This window comes from Lepisosteus oculatus, chromosome 5 (genome assembly GCF_040954835.1).
Source record: "Lepisosteus oculatus isolate fLepOcu1 chromosome 5, fLepOcu1.hap2, whole genome shotgun sequence".
NCBI classification, from domain to species: domain Eukaryota; kingdom Metazoa; phylum Chordata; class Actinopteri; order Semionotiformes; family Lepisosteidae; genus Lepisosteus; species Lepisosteus oculatus.
The window spans coordinates 15,419,202-15,439,833 of NC_090700.1; the positions used below are offsets into that span (position 1 = coordinate 15,419,202).

The window sequence follows — 20,632 nt, forward strand, 5'->3', positions numbered from 1 at the left end:
GTAATCTCTTTGGCACATCAAACTTCATTTTCTGTAATACATCATTGCATTGCAGTACCAGCGTCACACCGTTTTGCTTTGATTGCTTTATTCCAGCTTCGGTGATGTTCAACTTCCCTGACCAGGCCACGGTGAAGAAAGTGGTTTACAGCTTACCTCGGGTAGGAGTTGGTACCAGCTATGGATTACCCCAAGCCAGGTGCGTCATTAGTGGAGACATGAGTTTAGCATATCCATTTCTGAAGCACTCTAGAAAAAAATACTATTATACAATCAAATACATTTCTGTTTTTTGATTTATAAAAAAATAATAATTCTTTGAAACACACAGGAACTGACGTTGTTTCACGTATAAAAAGATGGTGTTGAATTAATTCCAGAGCAAATAAAAGGCCTGCAATTTTTAGTATTTTCATGCACCCAGTTTTTATGGCTATTTCCCACTGTACAAAACAGCCATCTTGCCTGCAGCACCGACATTAAAAATCCCGCTGCAGCTGTCAGTGAAGTATGTGGGTATTGACCCTGTTTGAACAGACCTGCTTCCAGTTGTGAAGACTATATCACACACCTGGTACTGGATTTACAGACATTACATTCTGAAGCCTCCGTCCTATTACATTGTGTATTTCAGAAATGTAAAAATTGAGATGACTACAGTATGAAAGACTTCAGTTCACATTTTTCAGATTTCTTTACTAACCCCATTGTACACACATGTGGAGAGTCCCTTGCCAACATGTAACACCAAGTGACATCAGAATATGACTTCTGTTTCGTTCAATAAAATATAATTGTATAAAAATGTTTATTTTTGACATTTGAGTAACAAAATCAAAAGCATAAGTAATTTAAGGTTTTATTAATTAAGATGGTGTCTCCCAGTATTTTTTAACAGTATCAAGAAAGAACAAGCCATTTTACAGGAATGGATTGCTGTAAAAATCATTAGACTCATCTCAAAGCAAACATCTTATTTTGACATATTAGCTTGAAATATTTAGTTCTTTTTGCTATCCAGACTTCTTTAAAATTGATGTTTTTTGCTGCTACAAAGGTGATGTGAGTAGTTTTTGTAGTTTTATTTCAGCTCAGGAGTTTAACCTTTTAACAGTTTTGTATTATGTCCTATCTAAAAACAGCATATAAAATGTGGATGATCAAAGAGAATTCAGTTTGGGAGCAGTGCTAGATTCTTTTTCTATTTACCAAGTTTTTTTTTTGTTTTTGTGCATGTGAGAGGGAATGGAAATCTAGGCCAAGAGAGCAAGACTTCCTTGCAATCCTTTTAGATTGTGTAGGAGGATCTTACAGCAAGGAGAGCACTTCAAGAAAGCACCTTTAAAAAAAGCTAGTGCCTGCCACCCGTGCTGGAGGAATGTCAGTGCCTGACTGCATGTACATACTGTAGAAGCACACCCAGCAGCATGAGATTATATTTTGAGATACGAGGTATTAGTTATTTGAGAAAGCAAGCTTTTTTTTCCTTCTAAACATGAGTATGGATAACAGGTAGTCTGCCTTGCTGCATTATAAATTTTTCAGATGCCAATAAATCTGTGGTTATAAAAGACTGACCAATTAATACAGTAATGTACATGCCATGTATTATACTTTTTTTACATTGGGAAAACACGAGGAACAAACCCTTTATTATCTCCCCCCTATCTGACAACTACTTTTATATTTTTTTCAACAAAGAAAATGTATTATTCAAAAAATTAAATGTTAGATAAGGTAAAAATAAAAACTACTGACTTTCCTTACTGATACTCAGTTATTAATTTTGGTCCATAGGAATGCTAGTGCTTGGCTTAGGCCAGTTAGTCTGTTTTCAGGTGTCTGATTTGAAATAATCATCTGACTGCTGTGTGTCTTCTGCAAAACCACGAGCCATCCTGAGTCGCCTGGGTGCTTTATTTTCTGCAGACCTACTGTATGGAAAGCATCTAAAAGTGGCAGTTATTCGCAAAGCATGTTTTTTTCTGTATATTGTCCCAAATTGCCTTTTGACAAATATTTTCTGAAAACACATTGCGTATTTCATAAAATACACAATATTCGTAAGTGTAGCTAAGACACATTGTGTGACTGTGTGTATGGAAAGGGTTGACCAGGGTTTTTGTAGAAAAGATTGTGATATTGTCCCTGCTCCTTTCAGAAAGCACTAACGAGACATTGCGGTTTCCTAGGCGAATTTCCCTGGCCACCCCTCGTCAGCTCTTCAAGTCCTCCAACATGACACAGCGCTGGCAGAGGCGGGAGATTTCCAACTTTGAGTACTTGATGTTCCTCAACACCATTGCAGGTGAGGGTTGCTTTTTTTTTTTACTTTCTAATCCCTGGCTAATGGGTTTATGTTTGTCATGGCCTTCACTGTGGTGCCTTGATAGTTTGCGTTTATCCCACTGGGACTCTGGCTCTGGTGCTATGATGGATTCTGAAGCGTTCACATTAAATTTTATCAGGAGAGGTATAACCTGTCACCCTGCCTGCAGATTCATTTATTGTTTCTGGGGTCGTTTCCCTGCTCTCTTTTTCTGCCATTTCCTCTGCTGACAGCTTTGTCTGAAACAGAAGCTTTATTAGAGTCAACAAACCATTTTCCTAGAGTGTCTGGAAATAATAATGGGAAAATGTAATTTCATTGCTTTGTCGTTTAAGACAACTGCAAGTAGACAGGAGAACAACAGTTTCCTACCTAGTAGGGATATCTCCACACTCATGGCACATTGAGATTACCTGCTTTCTGTTCAGACCAGTTACTACATGAATCACAATTACAAAAGTAATATGCATGAATTAATTAATCAATCTATGGAGCACATAAAAGACATAGACCTCTTTCAGCCCCTAGAAAGCCCCTAGGTCTTTGTATCTGTATTCAACATCATGTAATTTTGTAACGTAACACATAATTTAATTTTTTTGGTAAGTAACACAAAATTACAGGGATCATTTGTTATTATTTTTATCATTATTATTCTTATTATTATAGTTCAAAAGGAAACTGACTCTGCAGCAGTACCCAGACCATTAATTAATAAAATGAAATAAATGTACAGTATCTGTGTGATTTGATTTCTCAAAACTCTTGGTGTCTGTTATGTGATTGGCTGAAGCTGTGATGACTGAATAAGCAAGAATCCTTTCACATGCTGTTGAGCTCAGTGAGGTGTGATTTTTTCACTGCATAATTATACATATTTATATTTAGCTACAGCATGTGTTCGCTAAATTATTGTCATCTAATTAGATTTAAAGCAGACTGCTAACATGTAGAAAATTCATTAAAAATTCCTTCTAATGACCTAGAGATGACAAAAACGTCTGAGCAATGCTGGTCGGCAGACAGGCGGGGAAGATCAGACTTAAAGAGTGTTAATGTGAAGGCGGCAGTGCTCTAATTAAACAATATTCCGCTATTATTAACATCTTCTGCAACTGAGAGCAGATTTAACTTCTGTCAGGTCTTTTTGAAACTCTGCTGTGCCTCTTCAATGGCCTTCTGAAGTCGATAATATTAACTTGTTTAATTAAGCTTCGTTTTTTTTATTCTTCTCGTACTCCCATTATTTCCAGGTTATATATTTTTTAAGAGCTGTAATAATGCTGCATATTGTTACAGAATGGTCCCAGCACAAGGCAGAAATACCGGGAAGAAGCCAGCTATTGGTAGCACACTCAATTCAAAGCTTAGGGTTTACTTCCCTAGTGGCTAATGGTTCAGGCGTTTTGCCTTCTCCACAAAAAAGAAAGCCAGAGTTCAGCAAATAGGTTTCTAGGATGTGGGTGTTAAAAGAAAACAGAACAGGGAGGCAAGGAATTTGGAGAAATCTTTAAAAAAAAGCTTGAATAGTTCCAGCTTTGTATTAAAATAATGTAGCAGTATGAGCAGACATATGGATTTCATCTTGGAACAGCCATTTTGATGATGTCAGGGTTATAGGATCTACAAGTATTTAACCTCTTGGGGAACTGCGTATCCAGCTCAGATTGTAGTCTGTTATGCTCATAGAAGACATCATTATCTGTGTACACATCCACACTGAACTGCAGGAAGCTAACATACCCTTCATACTTACTGTGAAAGTTCCATTTCTTCAAAATGTAACTACTATAATGATAGTATTTACCATCATTATAGTCTGAGGCTGGGGCTTTGTATACCATAGGTTGTAATTGTTTTGCCTATTTTCTTTGTATTTAAACTTTTCTGTCTGGTGTCTGACCCTATAGAAAGCAAACAGAGCATTATATAAATTATTTCTTTGAGCCAGTTTGAAAATAAGAGAAAAAAATAAACATGCACATTTAAAAAGGCTCCCCCACTGAACACCCTCATAGCTGCTTCTGATGTGAATGTTCTAATGAATACTGTTATTTATGAATGATTTATTTCTTCATTCAAAACAAGTTTAACAGGGCTTATGTGTATTGGAATTTATGTAGTAATATGGCCTTCTAAGGCCAGGCCTAATGAAGCAACTCCCAATCCAAAAAATGATATACAAAAATGCTAAATTAGAACAAAAAATATGTTAGACTACAAATGCTGAAGTTCCTTGCAATTGACACAAAAAAGCGCTAAATACATTCAGGCAATGTGAAATTTAAATATATGGAACATAAAACACCTGCAGAATGTGTATGTAGAAATTACAAAAACTTCCTGGGAAGATCTTATCAAAAGTCCTTTAGTGTAAGTGAGTGCACTTATGTTTCCTGAAATTTGTGTGGAACTGTACTGTATCAATTGTATCACCCAGCAAGAGTGTTGTAAGGGTGCTGTGTGGGGACAAACTGAACTGGATACTTTAGAAGAGGAAAAAACTTGCAGAGATTTGGCAGGCAGGAGAGATTTTCAGGAAATACCAGCCACACTTCAGCCCTTTGTTTCCTGTCAGATTGATGGAAGACCTTTATGACAAAACATATTTTGACTATATCTTTTTGACAACTTTTGCCCATGCGTTTCATTTTTTTATAAAACTGAATTAACTTTTTTTTTTATACCTGAATAATACTGTAGTGCCTGAACATTAGGCTTTGGTGTAATGAATTACGTTTCATGGCACAACTATTGATATTAAAATGGATATTTGCTGTTTCACATTGTTTTCGCTTTGAAGGCACAAATCCCACAAATGTTAATTCTGTTTAACAGATTTTTCAACTTTCTGATCCTTTTCTATTGTATTTAAACAACATTTTGGAAATCACTGTTTTTGTTTTCTGACTGAAAAGAGATTTCAGGCAACAACAGAGAAATACATGTGCTTTACAGTTATATTTATTAAGAGTGTCATGAAATTTGTTTGACCTGATATATGAACATTTTTAAACTTATTTTAAACCAGTTATTATAGCAAATAAAAAATAGCATTTAAATCGAGTATTATGAAAAAAAGGGAACAATCACTGGTAATTATACAATTAGCTGTTTCTATTTTTAGAAAGATTTATTAATTTCACTTATTTTTCAGTACTCACCTTTCAATTTCACTGCAATTGTTGCATTACGTGTTTAAAAATATAGTTTAGAAGTGATTTGTCATACTGACAGTATAAAGGAAGGATACAGTATTTTTAATTTCTAGCTTTTTGTTATGGATGTATTTCATATGATGGAATGTAATATCAGAAACAGATGACACATTTGGAGGCACTGAAGTTGAACGGTCTCAATGTAGTCACTGTCATGGAGGCTGGAGGTACATTTCTCAATAGTTCCCAAATACACTTGCACCAGTCAAGTGCAAGGCCTGTCTCCATCTTAGCAAAATCTCAGTAGAACGAAAGACTTCTTTTGCATTTAAATTACTCTTTGGTCCATCTCAGTATTTGTGCCTTAAATGTGAGTATGAATTAGTCAAAGAATTATAGAACAACAACTTCTCGAGGCCCTTCATTAAACATTAAACCGCTCAAGGCCTTTCTGCATGTCCATTTTCAGACAGTCTGCACTTTCATGAGTTTATTGAATCTTGAATTCTTGAGAACAATTGTTTGTGTGGGAAAGGAGGCAGCCGGGTATGTGTGGAAGTTTATTACTGTTTTTAAATATAATTAAACCGCAATCTGTGAATAAATGTAATCACATACTGTTTTATATACATATGTCTTATACGCTATATGAATTTATCAAAGAAATGCCACAGAATGACACTTGATAAAATGAGAACAAACTGAATGAAAAAAAAATAGTACTGACTTTAAGTGCTTCCAAGACCTGAAGTCTTTTTAAATCTATTGGGCACACAGTGGTCATGCTGATTCTTTTTTGTTAAACAGAAGTGGTTTGTTCTGAACTAGATCTGAGCTCCCTGTGAACTAACACGGAGCTCCTGTCTTCATCTTCATAACTAACAAAACAAAAGTTATTTACCTAAACAAGAAGTCTAGATGTTTCCAGACTGTATTTCTTAAAAAAATGGTCATTGTAGTTTGTCTGTGTTTTGTCTTTAATCTATTAACATATTATCAATCATGTTGGAAACAGTTAAAAAATATTTAATGTCTCTAAAGCATGTATTAAATGTTCAAATATTATTATTACTGTATTTTTCTAGCATTTTATTATTTTCTTTTCCAGGAATGTCTTTTAAATACATTTTATGACTGGGGCTCTGGGTTTTGCCTTTCCTTCAATATTGGTTTAAGCTTTGTCTGTATGTGTATGCTGCTTTGCTCTTTACAGAGATGACACAAAATCCTGTTTTCTCAGTATGAAGTTTAGTACCCTCGAGGTTAGTAAAGGCTGACTGGAAACAACACGAAGGAAACTCGTTGCTCGCTGTTGCTCTGGGGGTGCTGGAATGCTGCACACTCGTCTCTGCTGTAACACGAGCTCACTATTGGATACCCGCTGAATCTCTGTGCTTCCTTCACATTTCTATCTTTCTTTCCCCAGGGCGAACATACAATGATTTAAACCAGTACCCCGTCTTTCCGTGGGTCCTCACAAATTACGAGTCTGAGGAGCTGGATCTCACTCTTCCAGGCAACTTCAGAGACCTCTCAAAGGTACCAGGTCTTGTCTCTCAGCACTGTGGTATACGGGGCAGGACTGCTGCTAGGACTAGAGCCTTTTCTTTTTTTTAAGCCCTTAAATGTAAAAGAATACTATTTAAAAACAAAATAATGAGGACATGGTTAGAATACTTCATTTTCACCCTTGGAAAAAGAAAACAGTATGCAATAAAACAGTTTGACTGTAATATACTTTACCAGTACAACAGAGATTATTGCCACATTCTGTGGTCTCCTTTTGTTCTCCACAGAACGTCTGCACACAGATGCATTTGTAAAAATGCCGCTCGAGGCCTTTCTGCATATCCATTTTCAGACAGTCTGCACTTTGATGAGTTTATTTTTTATTTTGTCATGTCTTAATGTTTCCCAAAGGACATATCTTAAGGTGCCTTCATTAGAGAAAGGGCTTGACACCAACATTCTGAAATGTTTTTTTTTGCATTTTTTTGTAAAGTTTAGCTGCCATTTTCCCAAAACATATAGCACTGAATATTATTCCTACAACATCTTATTATTAATTTGGGTAGTATACACTGCTAATTACAACACAGAGTAATGGCTCAGGCTACTTTAGAAAACCATCGATCGTACATCATTAGATCACAACAGTGTATGCTTCTTTGTCACTCATTTATTTCAGTTATTGAACAGAGATCGATTGTTTATATACTGTAACTTCAATATACAGTAGAAGATAATAACAAATCATTGAACAGATTTTAAACAAAACAGGCTGACAATAAAGTGAGTAATGTTCTTTGAACCAAGATTCAAAATTAACTACACTTCCCTGGTTTGTTTTTATGATTGCTAACTAGATAGAGTGCAGATTTTGTTCTCCTGCATTATCTTAATCCCCTAAATAGGCAAGCTGAATTCTGGATGGTAATCTGCAGACAATAAATTATGCTGCTCTGGAATCTTCTGGTCATTAAAACTGTGCATGCCTGGTGCCCATCCTGGGCACAGGATGTCATACCAGTGAATTTCCTAAAACGCTGTCATCAGCAGACCTTCATGGGTCTGACAAATAATTATAAATCAACTGAATGCTGAAATAACCTGCTTTGTTTCAGAGCCCACTCCCTCGTCTTAATTTGTCTCTGCTGTTAAAACTGCTCTGGCCTTCTGATTCGTCCGCCATGTTCTGTCTGTGTTCCTTCGAGCATCAGAAATGTTAGTTACACACATTCAACTGCAGTTCGGGGGTTCACTGACCTGAAATTGAATTGCATTCCTGTCTCATATTCTGTTTGTATTCTTTAGACCATTTTAGAATGGAAAGAAAGAGGGCAAGCAGATGGCCTGGTGTGGCCTGTTTGTGTCTTTTTGTGTTATAGGGAATAAGAATCCTGAATCTCCTGCTTTAGCATATAAAATAGTCAAATAGTTACTATTTCTTAACAATTTGAAAACATAGGTTGTGCATCAAGGTTGTGCTTAATCATGTTTTTCACTTTATTCAGCATCTTGTACAGCATACAGTATATGATTTCAGTCATGTGATATTTGTGTTGAATATCCCACTATTTTTATTTCCAGTAAATCTCTTTCGTAAAATCAATACTGGCATACACATTCTTTCACATATACGGTACAGGTATGTCACCATAAGGTTACATTTGTCGACATTTGGTGGATGATGGTGTATATACAGTACATATTAAATTACTAATGTAAAAGCATTGAAAGGATAAGCAGTCTAAAATAACATGCTGGGTCTGCCCATTAAAAGGAGCAATGTATAATACCTACATTTTGACACAATTCCATTTTCTCTCACAATTCATTTGTAAGGATGTATAGTTTTACATTTTCCATGATTTCTGTTAATGGTGAGCACTTATTAATGCAGCAAAAAATATCTATAAAACTATAGTTTGCCAATAACAGAAACTGAATAATTTCCCAGGCAACAGAAAACAATTTTTCTTTTTCAGCAAAATGATCACATATGTGTACATAGAGATATGCGCCACAAATATGTGAAACAACTGTGAATATGACAATACAACCGTGCAGTACATACAATGGATTGTGACCTGTTTGATTAATTTGAAATGATTTGAAGTTTGATTTTGGATGTGTGTAGACCTCTGTAGTTAAACTATAGAAAGGAACAGTTGTAACATTCATTAGATGTTTCTGGCATACAGTACATTCTTGTTGGTCGCTTCCTCAAAAGAACAGCTCTAGTTTTTCGTCGATTTGTCGTAACCTTCCCTGCACTGCCAGGCTCAAAGTACCATGCCCCTGCAGTGTTTTAGAGTTAGTGAGTCTTCACGACTGTCATCACTCCATGTTTCAGCACAAACTCCTTTGAGAGAAAATAACATTGAAAAGTAACTCAATTGTGCGTTTGATGAGTTCGATCCCGGTTCAAGTCACTGGCCAAGTATGACCAAGATGCTTCAAGCTGTAGCACGTAATTGGCTGAGCATCACTGGGATTAGCCAGTTAGGGCTCTTGTGGTTCTCTCCTCCAATCGGTGTTCAGCCTTAGATATGGGGCTGTGTTGCCTGTGACATGTTAAAAGACGAGTGGCTCATACTGTAGATAGGCTGTTGGTGGAGTCTGGCTGCACTTCCTTATTCTCCATCATCTGAAGTTGCATGATTTGTAGACTTAAGCCCAGACTTAAAAATGAAACAATTGGCTAATCTAAAAATGTGGTGGGTATCACAAAATATATTTTTTTTCTAAAAAAATAGCTTCTTAAAATAATTTTTGTGTTTCTCTTTAAATGCAGCAGGTGTCTTCACAAGCAATTCATGTGAAACAGAAATATAAATTGTTTCTTATAATCCATATACTGCATATTTGTCGTTATAAATCTTTCATTGAGCATTAAAAGTTAAAATGGAAAATTTGTATTCCCTCTTTATTTAAAAAATAGGCCTGTTGAATATTTACACATCATAGATTTTAATTTAAGTATTTGTTTTTCCAAATACACAGTAGAAATTGAACATTTTATTACGTTGTTTTTTTGCCTAGTCCACAAGAGCTGGAATCCAGAGACATTTCCACGTGATCTAATCCTTTAGACCCCCCTTGTAGATTCCATCCGGAGGGACTGTTATGCTTTATGTATTGTAATATATTCCTTCTACATCATTCTGCAGTGTTTACAGCCCATTCGCAGGCTTCATTAGCATGAGTTCAAAGTCTCTCGTCTCCTGACAGTTGTCCTTGGAACCCTGGAGCTCTTCCTCAAAAAGTTCAGAGCTAATAGACCACAACGAGCCAGTGCCCCTACACATCTTGACAATGTTGGCTTTCTTGTGGTAAATTATGTATTGCGCCAGCATGCATCTTTCCTGCGTGTATATTAATAAATGCAGCAAACAGAGGAAAAGGGAGAGAAAGGAAGTAGATGGAACCTAGTTATACGCACTGAGAACTGTCAAATGCCATGGGTAGAGCACAGCTTTCCTCTGTCGGGGGGACGTGAGTGTGGTTAACTGTATGGATTGCACCTAAGAGGTTAAATTCTGGGAAGCATCAGTGTTTTTAAGGAGTTTGAAACTATAATTGAATGTTTTTTCCATTCAGTTCAGTCACATAAATTTCTGTTTATCCAGTAGTTAGAAATTATTTTATTTATAATTTGATGTTTAAAATGCATCCAACGTATAAATGTAAAAAAGTGGGATAGCTTTACCACCCTTCTTAAAAGGCAAAAGAAGACAGGGAAGATATAGATAGAGCTGATGTGATGAAGTTCTGTTTTACTTTTTTTATATATACCCAAACATTCTTTACAAAATACCTGTATTTATCAACATGGATGAGCATCTCTTTACAGCCTGTCTTGTCTACACATCTCTTTTCAGCTGCATTGCGCAGGTATATATCCTTTTTGTACCTGCAGTTCATGTTTGAGACAATATTCACACATTAAAATCCTCGTTTACACCTTCCTGTCTTGCCATTGTTATATTTGTCATCTAATCTACAGTATGCCCGTACAAGTTCAGTCTTCCTTTCAGTTCCATTCATAGTCTGTCTTGGAGTCAGCTCTCATACCTAGTAGAATAGTTTTAGATGGGCTTTGTATTGTATAATTCATTATATTAGAGCTAATAAGATGAACACTGTGAGATACAGTAATTTGTGTATTTTTACTTATTCCCCATTAGAAGCAAATACAAATGGTTCAGTATGGTATTGGTTGGTGCAACAGACATACAGGTTTTTAATGAGCTGCTGGTATGAACTGCCATTTCTTACATGACAACAAAGACAAATAACACTCCCTTTCTCATGCAAGTGTTAGCAGTGCAGTACACTCAGCATGAGAACATCTCAAATGAAATAAGTCATGTTTAGTAATTGGTTTCATTTGAAGAAGTATTTGCAAACTTGAGATGGTGATAAAAGATCCTACATGAGTCCTGCACAATATTGCTTAGAGAAACAAAGCTCTTGTTTCATTTTGAAAAGTGTATGTTTTATTTTGGACAGGCTAACTTATGTAGCGTGTTCCAATGTTTTCCATACCTGATACATTAATTGGCTCTATTTCCACAGTGATCTTGCTTGAGAAATAGCTGCCTTGGAAGAATTTAAGAATCGTCTCCTACAGAGTCAGTGAGGTGACTCTTGAGCAGGAAATGACTCAAAGGTGCCGGATGAGACTTTATGTCCTGCAGCTTTTTTCCAGTGAACATTGTTCTAGAGCATTCAAGTGAGAAAAAGATATGCATCTTAATATTTCTGAACACCTACACACCTGCGATTATTGCACTTATTAGGCACTTAGTGAAGTGTGATAAATGCAATATAAACACACCCATTTGCCAAAGGACAGCATTCTTTTTTTTAATTGCACACATATTTGAGCTCTGTCAACCTGTGAGGTATAAGGGTACAAGCAGAAGTTAATTCCATGCAGAAAAACAGAAAGAAAAAACACATTTGGGCTCTGAAGCTGAAAAAGCAGTCTCAGACGAAACATTGTTTTTTCCCAATTTTTCAGTGTGAAATTAAACTTTACACTTTACTTGTTCATAGATTTCAGTGTCATACTTTTTATGATTACTTCCTCTCTGTTTTTTTTACTTACCTAAAGAAAAGGAAGCTAACCAGTATGTTGCCTCTGGCTGTTCATTGGATTAATTTAACAGCACACTGAAGTGTTAAATACTGTCATTAGTCCAAACTAAATTAAATTTTCTGTCAGATTTTTAGACTTCCTTTGTCCTGAAATCTTTTTGTACATCTTCAGTGGGAAATTGTGTCCCCGTCTGAACCTTTATTAGAAAATAAAAGTCACATAGGTAAATATTGATTTTTGTTTAATCTGTACTTTAACCTTTTCATTATTTTCTCAGAGGATAAAAAAATAGGGCCAAGTGATTGAGTAATTATTTAAATTAGTAGAATTGCAAGCACAGAAAGGTTGAAAAACAGAAGCTCCTTAGGAGAAACTTTAGATTCAGCAATCATTTGCATCATTTATGAGTTAAGTCAGTGGTGGCTGGTGCTAGCTTTCAAGATTTGTTTGATCAATTCATCTTCAATCCTGAGTTTTTAACAACTGAGGCATCAGAGAAAGTTCAACACCATCACTTATTGTATCTGAATTAGAGGAATGACGATTATAGGGTATAATTTGGCTTGAACGATGACATTCTGACCAAGTGCTCATGACAGAAAAAACTCTTTTACCCTTTTCTATCAAATGAGCCAATGTTTGGATGCATTGGTGTTGCCTTTGGAATTGGTAGAATGGCATTTGAGTCATTGAAGGTAGACTCAATTCCTGCATTTATTCTCTAGTGATGGTGATTGCCAAAAGCTGGGCTTTGTTTTTCCTCTGAACTTTTATTATGAGCTCCATGTTTTTTAAACCTGCTGGAATGTAGATCCCATCAGCCATTGCTGTTTTCAATGTAGGCTTAAAGTACTGAATTTCCTGCCACATAGTAATAAAAAATAAAGGTAAAAAATATCTACAGGCTGTTCAGTATTGTTCAGGTATTCATTAGACAGTCAGGCCATCCCAAAGATGAAAACTATTGTGCTTTCCAGCTGTATGAAATGAGAAGTTCTTTTTTTAATATGGCCACCTCATGCTGCTTCCCTGTCACACAAATTACAGCCTTGCACCCAGAGAGCTGTACATTTCTGAGATGTGCACTGGATAAAGCTGTCAGAGAGGAGCTGCTAAAATGCCAGCCTGATTTTAGCTTTATTAGGGGTGTTATTTTTTTTTAAATCGCAACTAGACTGGTACCATACATTGTCTGCTTTGTTTTGCCTCTTGAGACTCTGTTGAAAGAGTGAATGTGGTGCCTCTTCAGGTAAGTTGAGGTAAACAGTGGCAGCTCATCCTCGTTGTGCATATTTGTGAAGTTCCATCATGCAATTTCATATTAACCAGTTAATCCACCCCCCAACACACCCCTTGCATGTTTCCTTTGTTTTGTGAGCTTAACTGCAAACTGAAATGTTTTTAATCCAAAGTTTGTTAGATGATTGAAATAAACTAAAGCCTAACACTCAAGAGTAGGTAGCAGTCATTACTCAAGTTAAAATGATCTTACAAATTAGAATTATGCTTTAAATCAAATTATTGAAATCTGTAATTTAAAAAGAAAGCATTGCTTAATATCTTTGTCGCATTCTATACATTATCTCCTTGAAATGTAAGAAATAATTTGTTTTCCAAAATATTTTTACATACAACTTAGGCAACTACAGTGTGAACTATTCATGCTATTTAGGTACTGTAGTGTGCCTGTATCAGTAAGAAGTTTAAGATAGTAGTGCTCTTATTTCAGATTTTTTTATTTCCTCATTGCAGCTGGCATATAGTGACATCAGCTCAGCTGAGTATGAAATTTTTGTTACTTCGAATTTTGTGGCACAAGTGCCTTATTTCCTGTTGGCTAAAATAAATATTCAAAGATATTTCATAATAACTTTGACACAGAACAGAGTTTCCTGTTGGAACTGTCCACACATCCCATAGGTGAGAATTGCATTTCAATCAAGAGATTCTATCCTTTTTTACTGTTTTGTGGGAGCTGATTTTTCCAACATTGACATCTGCAGTTAATGGTACAGCAGAAATTGCTAGTGTTTATAGTGCTATAGCAAAACATAGCTTTCATGTCTAAAGGATAGACAGAAACACACAAGACATTGACTAATGCCAGATACTTTATTGCCACCTTTAACCCCATTTCTGCACCACTAGATGCTTACTTGACGAACTGGTATAGTAGAACATTAGTCGATTAGGTGGGGTGTAATAAACTGTGTCATCTTGAGCTTCTCTTTAAATCTTGCAAAAAAGCTTGTAAACTAAAACAATCTCTCCATTGTTTTAGACTACTCCCATAAATGCAAAATCCAGTTTATTTTTCTGTTAATTTTCCTTTATTAGTTTTTAGACATAACTGTCCAATTTTTATATATTTATATATTTTCTCTAAAATGCAAAGGTTAGTCATTTTCTACTTAATTTATACGCTGGCATTATTTCAAACGCTTTCATCTGCAGTTTAACAATTCTAATGATCAGAACCTTACTCTGATTTTTGCAATCTTGCTACAATAACGTAGTGCTGTAGTACATGTACATGTAGTAGCTATTGCACATTTAATGTATCACAAGTAAAAGGAATGGTAAACGAGCTTAAGTAATCTAAATGAACAAACTTAGATATATAGATATCAAGCATGAATCCGTTGCACTTGGATGCACAATTGATTATATCTAATAATTTTTAGAGCATGGGAAAATTGGTATTGGATGAAATAATAAATATCCAGTCAGAGCTATTCTACTCCCAAGTGGCAAACATGTGAGGGCAGAGAGACAGGGGACTTGCTTGATGGGTATTTAAGAATTAACACTATTAAACCATGGAAAAGGCTTTTAATTTTGAAGTAATAGGGTAAAAAGGCATGCAAATCCCTTAATTTTTATTGTGCTTTTTTAATTTTCATAATCATGGATATATTGGATGAATAATACATTATTATTTGCTCTCTTCTCTCTATTGTGCTACCTCTAAAGTATTTACTTGTTTTTTTATAGCCTGTTCATACTCTGTTGAGAATATTCCCAGATTATTATTGTTAATTTCTGTACATCTTTTGTCTGCTTCTAAAGCACCTTCATTTTATGAGTTCAACACTATTTGATACTTTTTCATGACATTGTTCTAAGCATAAGTGCTGCATCTGTGCTTTTTATGGGATGATACAGTACCAGGTGTATTTAAATTGTAGTGCTTTTGTTACCATTATGCCTCTCAGTGTAAAGCCGAAAATTCCATAGGTTTACAAGCATGCTATCTTTTACTCAGGAGGTGAAATAAAGAATTTAATGTGACAACATTATGGTAGTCTACACTGTTGTATAAAGAACTACTTCCATTTTATCGTGAACAATCAATGACAAAATTGAAGTATTTAACTGCCCTGTTGCACAGTGTCCCATTTTTGTTTACAAACTTGAGTAATTTTTTGGTCACCAAATTTGATTTCTAGTGGTGTGTAACAGTATCTGAAAAAATGTTTGTCAAGTTGAATAATTGAAGGTGGCATAAGTTTTGTGTGCTGTGAAGTTTTTTCTTTTTTTCTTTCAAAGGGTGAGTATGTTAACAAATGGTATCAAGTTTGTGTGTTATTTTCCACCTGATGAGCCTTTGTTTTCTGTTCCCTTCTGAAATCAAAAGGACATGAACAGGCATTCTGATTATTATTTCTGTTCTTTTGGAGTAATTGAAGAGGACATATGCTCTTTGTAATGGCAGTATTCCATAAAATAAGTGGGTATGAAGACTGTAGTTTACTGAATCGGCTGTACAACTTAAGCCCAGTCTGGTTCCACAAGTAACATTTTTACAGTGTGCTAGACTTCCTGTGGCTCACAACCCAATCAAGCACTGCCTGTATTTCACATGCCAGGTTATTATCACGTCATAAATCAACGAAGCTCCCAATAAATTTCTATTTCATTCCATTGGATTGTACTAACATCCCCGCATATAGTCATTACAGAAAAGCAAAAGGCCAAATAGTTTGGAATTAGGTCGAAACTGCATATAATGTTATCACAAATAATGAGTTGTAAGTCTTAAAACTTAACTTGAGTGACAATTTCTGATATGAAATGAAGTCATATAGTGCATAGGATGTCAAGCTCAAAACAACCAGCTCTTTCAGCTCACTTTTATTCTCAGGTTTCAATATGGAAACCTCCATAATACATAATTATATACAGTATGTGTTACTGTAAATGCATGTTCTTTGTCAATGAAATGTTATGCTGTATCAGACCAGACATTATCAGCATCCATTTGAATTGTTTGTTTGTTACTGTATATCTGATTTCCAAATTTGATTTGCCTTTCAGAGGTTTTTGTACTTTTGATATCTGTCTGTTGAAATAACACTGACATTTGGAACAGCTTCCAAAATTTGCCAAAACGTTTGAAGAAATTAGTTATTATATGAGGAAATTTGGGAATACCAAGATTTAAGCTTGATTCTTTTGTAGAATCAAATATCAGAATGTTGGAACATAATGGCTTTATCGTTTGGTTAAAATATTTTAAAGTCATATTTAATAGTAATATCCAAATATTTTAAATAATGAATCTTTGTTCCTGGGAAAAAGCTTTAAATGCAAAATTGTGCTAGATCTCTCCTTAATCGCCAATGTTTCGTATAAATGACATAATCAATTAAAAGATCAATTTTGGCTTATAGTAGTGTGCTCTCTATATACTTAACCAGAAACCCAGAGGCACTGCAAGGTGGTTATGGCTGCTTGCACTCAGAATTCGCCAAGAAGAATCATTCTAGGTGTAAAACTGAGTGCCTGCTTGTCATTGATTGTTAACTCCTGGATCCACATCCCCAAAGGAATTGATGGTTCCTTCCACACCAAGTGTATTAAATTTGACAGCTAATATACCTTCAAGGTTTGTTTATTAGATCTGTGATTGAAAAGGTAAAAAGTGGCAATGTATCCTCCTCTAAATGTGGCTTAAATGAAGTAATAATGTTTGTCAATGACACAGCTACAAAAGAAATTAAATGATTGCTAGAGTTTAAAGAAACACTCTAAGCCCATGTGTAATATTTAATAGGAAATGAAAATGAGACAAAAGCATTTTAAAATCAATAACATTATGTGTGCCAGCAAACTATCATATCTACAGTATAAAGAAAGAAAGGTCTGTTACTTCATAAACCAGAAATAACTACACTCCTACAGAATATGGTCATTTTCTTGTAAGCTTCTTTCCTCTTCTCCTAAGGTTATGACCACCAGCAGAAAGCAATATTAGATGTCAGTTATTTCCAAACTTCATCTTGTCCTGTGATTCTCAAAATGTTGTTAACTCATCAGTTAAACGAACCTGCTATAGTCCAAGTCTCAACTTGCACAAGAAACACACACAGATGTTTATCAGTCCAATGATGCTTTGGCAGATAATGGACAGAGACCACAACTGTTCTGGCATAGAATATAGCTGATTCACAAATGCTTTGCATTGAAACAGAACTTACAGTGCCTGTAAGTAGGGTACAGTGCTGTGGTGGCCAGCTGACATGTTTTGAGTCACAGTTTGGACCACAAGCCCGTTGTTTGCTGGTGTTGTTCAACATGGCTGACCGCGCCTTTGAAGTTTTAAACATCTGCAGTATTTTGGAAAAGCTGCCAAAGCCTCTGGATCACACTTTGGCTGACACCCCACTTCCTCACCACAGATCTCTGAGAATAGGCAGCCTTTGTAATACCAATACACATTATGAAGCTGGACACACTACTTTCCAAGATTATAAATGTTGACTTAGTGTATAGTGAAATTAGTTTCTTCTCCATCAAAGTCACTTTTTCTTAGACCTTGCATTTTATAGGTTGATGTGTATTATTAGATGATATACAGTGTATAACTGTACCTTATCATCGCATGTTGTTCTCTGCTTCTTTATGGAGTTTGTAAGAAACTGCATTTCCTAGGTTTTTGATGGATGTAGATTGTTCTGATGCACTTACTGTATATGCTTTAATTGTTGTCATTTAGTTGTTGTTGTCAAATTTTGGTGAATTTCAAGATTCCACAAAACTGTAGCTGCATGCACAGAAAAATGGCAAACATTTTGACAGGGGTGCAAGTTCTGCTTCTGTTTTTACCTTCAAATTTTAAAACAGAGTAAAGGTCTATTAACAGTTGGTGAATGCCTGAAGTGGCAGATAAACAGATTGCATGGGATGTCTAAATATTAGTAAAAAATCTGTTAATGCGCCAAATGATAGGCGACATTTCAGAATTCGGTACCCTGTTGTGCCTTTGGCATTTGAAAGAAAAATCTCACAGTCTGAAGGTCAGTTCCAGGCAGATCATGAAGCAGTGACATCCACTACAGGCTGCTGTTCAGTCTGGTTAGTCCATTTTTGTCATGAAATGATTAAGTATATTTGAATCGTTACCTGTAGGTCCAGTCCTGATAATACAGAGAGAAGCAATGACAGCTTAACTGGCATAGAAAGTTGACATCAGTGCAGACATTTTGACATCATAACCGGTCACTTGAGAATGCATTGGGACGAAAAGGATGTTAATGAATTCTCTATGTCTGTAAGATATATAAAGATAATTAGCTATTGTGAATTTCTTTACTGAGCATATCAGACATCATCCTAACAAATCAAAAAACCTGCCAGAACGATGTAGTCTTAAAGAGCAGCATAGTTGTGCAGTGGTTACCTTTTGTTGCCTTGCAGCACTGGAACCCTGAGACCAATTAATTGGGTGTATGTGGAGTTTGTATGTTCTTCCCATGGTCATCCGGGTTTCCTCCAGGTGCTCCGGTTTCCTCCCACAGTCCTAAATCATACTGGTAGGTTAATTGGTTTCTGAAATTAGACCCGGTGTGAGTGTTTTTGAGTCTGTGTGTGCCCTGTGATGGACTAGCATCCCGTCCAGGGTGTAACCTGCTTGCACTTGTAGCTTGCCGGTAGAGGCACCAGCTCCCCAACAACACTGTATTGGAAAGAGCAGTTAGGAAATGGCTGAATGGATTGTTCTAGTCTTGAAAACAGTTTTGGGGTGAGCTGTGCAATAATGAGATAACAGTGTGAGGATGAAGCTTTGCACACCTGCCGGGCTATCCTCCTGTTTGTTTCTTGGTCGGTCGACCTTGGATAAGTTAACCCAGGTATAAAGAGGCCACTGCTACCTGGGTTTAGAGTTTGGATGAGTCAGACATTTAATTTGCTCCTCTTGGAAGACATTTGCCTATGTGACAAGTGAAAAAGTCCTTCATGCTGTGAGAACTGAAGTGTTGCCATGCCTTTATGTGTTTTTAATTATTTAAAACATGAAATGCCCTCAGGAACAATGGTATGTATGTTGACTTAAGATCAGTGTGGGGGGAAAAAAAATCTCAACAGAAAAACATTTTTCTCTCTGCTATGCACTAACTGAAGGTGGTGTGTTAGGTTAATGTACTGTTTGTGTAAAAGATATATAGAGATGAATATTTCTTTCAGGTTGAATTTGGTTTGTAAAATTGAACAAATTGTTTAAGTAAAAAAGCCTAAATCTTTCACTGGAACATTGAACTTTTCGGCAGAAAAATATTTCAAAATTGCTATTAGGATGCCTTAAATCTTCTCATAACACAAGCAGCCAACTATTGTTAAGAAGAAGATTAACAATATAGAAAATGTATCATATAATTTTATTTTAAATTTTAAAAAAAAGTCTGTATTTTGGGCATTTTGAAGGTTTGATTTGGTGTAGCTGTGTCACGTGCAGAATGAATTCCAAAAATGCAAATGTTTATTTTAACATTTTACAGTAGTTCAAAAGGGCTTAGTGAGGAAAGAGGAAAAGCTGTGTTTGATGCAATTTGGTTCCACAAGTGTAAGACATGTCAGGCAAGGTTAAACCATGTGGATTACGCACAACTTTTCACAGAAAGTCCGCAGTTGCTTTGTATGTTTGTGATACAGAACATGTAGATACTCATCAAGTTTCCCCAGCAACACTGATTGCAACAACACATTAGAGCATGAAAACCTTTTAGGGCAACCCTGAAAAAAATGGGGCCTGATAGACAAATACCAAAGTACTGCAAACCTTGAGCCCCTGCCTCTTCCCACCACATCTAATGGAATCTTGTAAAGTCTCTGTATGAAACATTAATACTGATAAACAGTTGTGTGAAAATATTTAATGTTTTTTTACACATGTTAATAGGAGAGAGTGAATGGAGATGGGATACAGTAACTGCTTCTTTTCTACATGCTTGTTTTAGGGCAGAATCTGCCTCATTGTTTGAATTTAAAAACAGTATTTGATTTTTTACCTTGCAGGTACACTGGAATTTTATTAACAAACATTTAGATATTAAGAGAAAAGAAAGAATGTGCTCATCATAACCCTGGTAAATGATCTGATCTGAAAACATATCAGCAATTGAACTGATTATGATGTGATGCTCTTGATGTATTTTTTTTCTGGTTCTTGATTTGTTATTGTATTGTCCAACATAAAGTATACTCAGGCTGACTCTCATTTTAGGCTATAAATATACCTTCCCACATTGTCTGGTCACA

General features: G+C 35.8%; 1 protein-coding gene across 18 annotated transcripts in view; it reads left to right on the top strand.

Moving 5' to 3' along the window:
• The window catches only part of nbeaa (neurobeachin a), a 354,854-nt gene that overhangs the window by 292,691 nt on the left and 41,531 nt on the right, over positions 1-20,632 (top strand). For all 18 annotated transcript variants that reach the window (XM_015341879.2, XM_069190158.1, XM_069190159.1 and 15 more), the window contains 3 exons: positions 97-199; positions 2,193-2,308; positions 6,914-7,026. In XM_015341879.2, the coding sequence (XP_015197365.1) occupies positions 97-199; positions 2,193-2,308; positions 6,914-7,026 (332 nt within the window). The remainder of the gene's footprint in view (positions 1-96; positions 200-2,192; positions 2,309-6,913; positions 7,027-20,632) is intronic.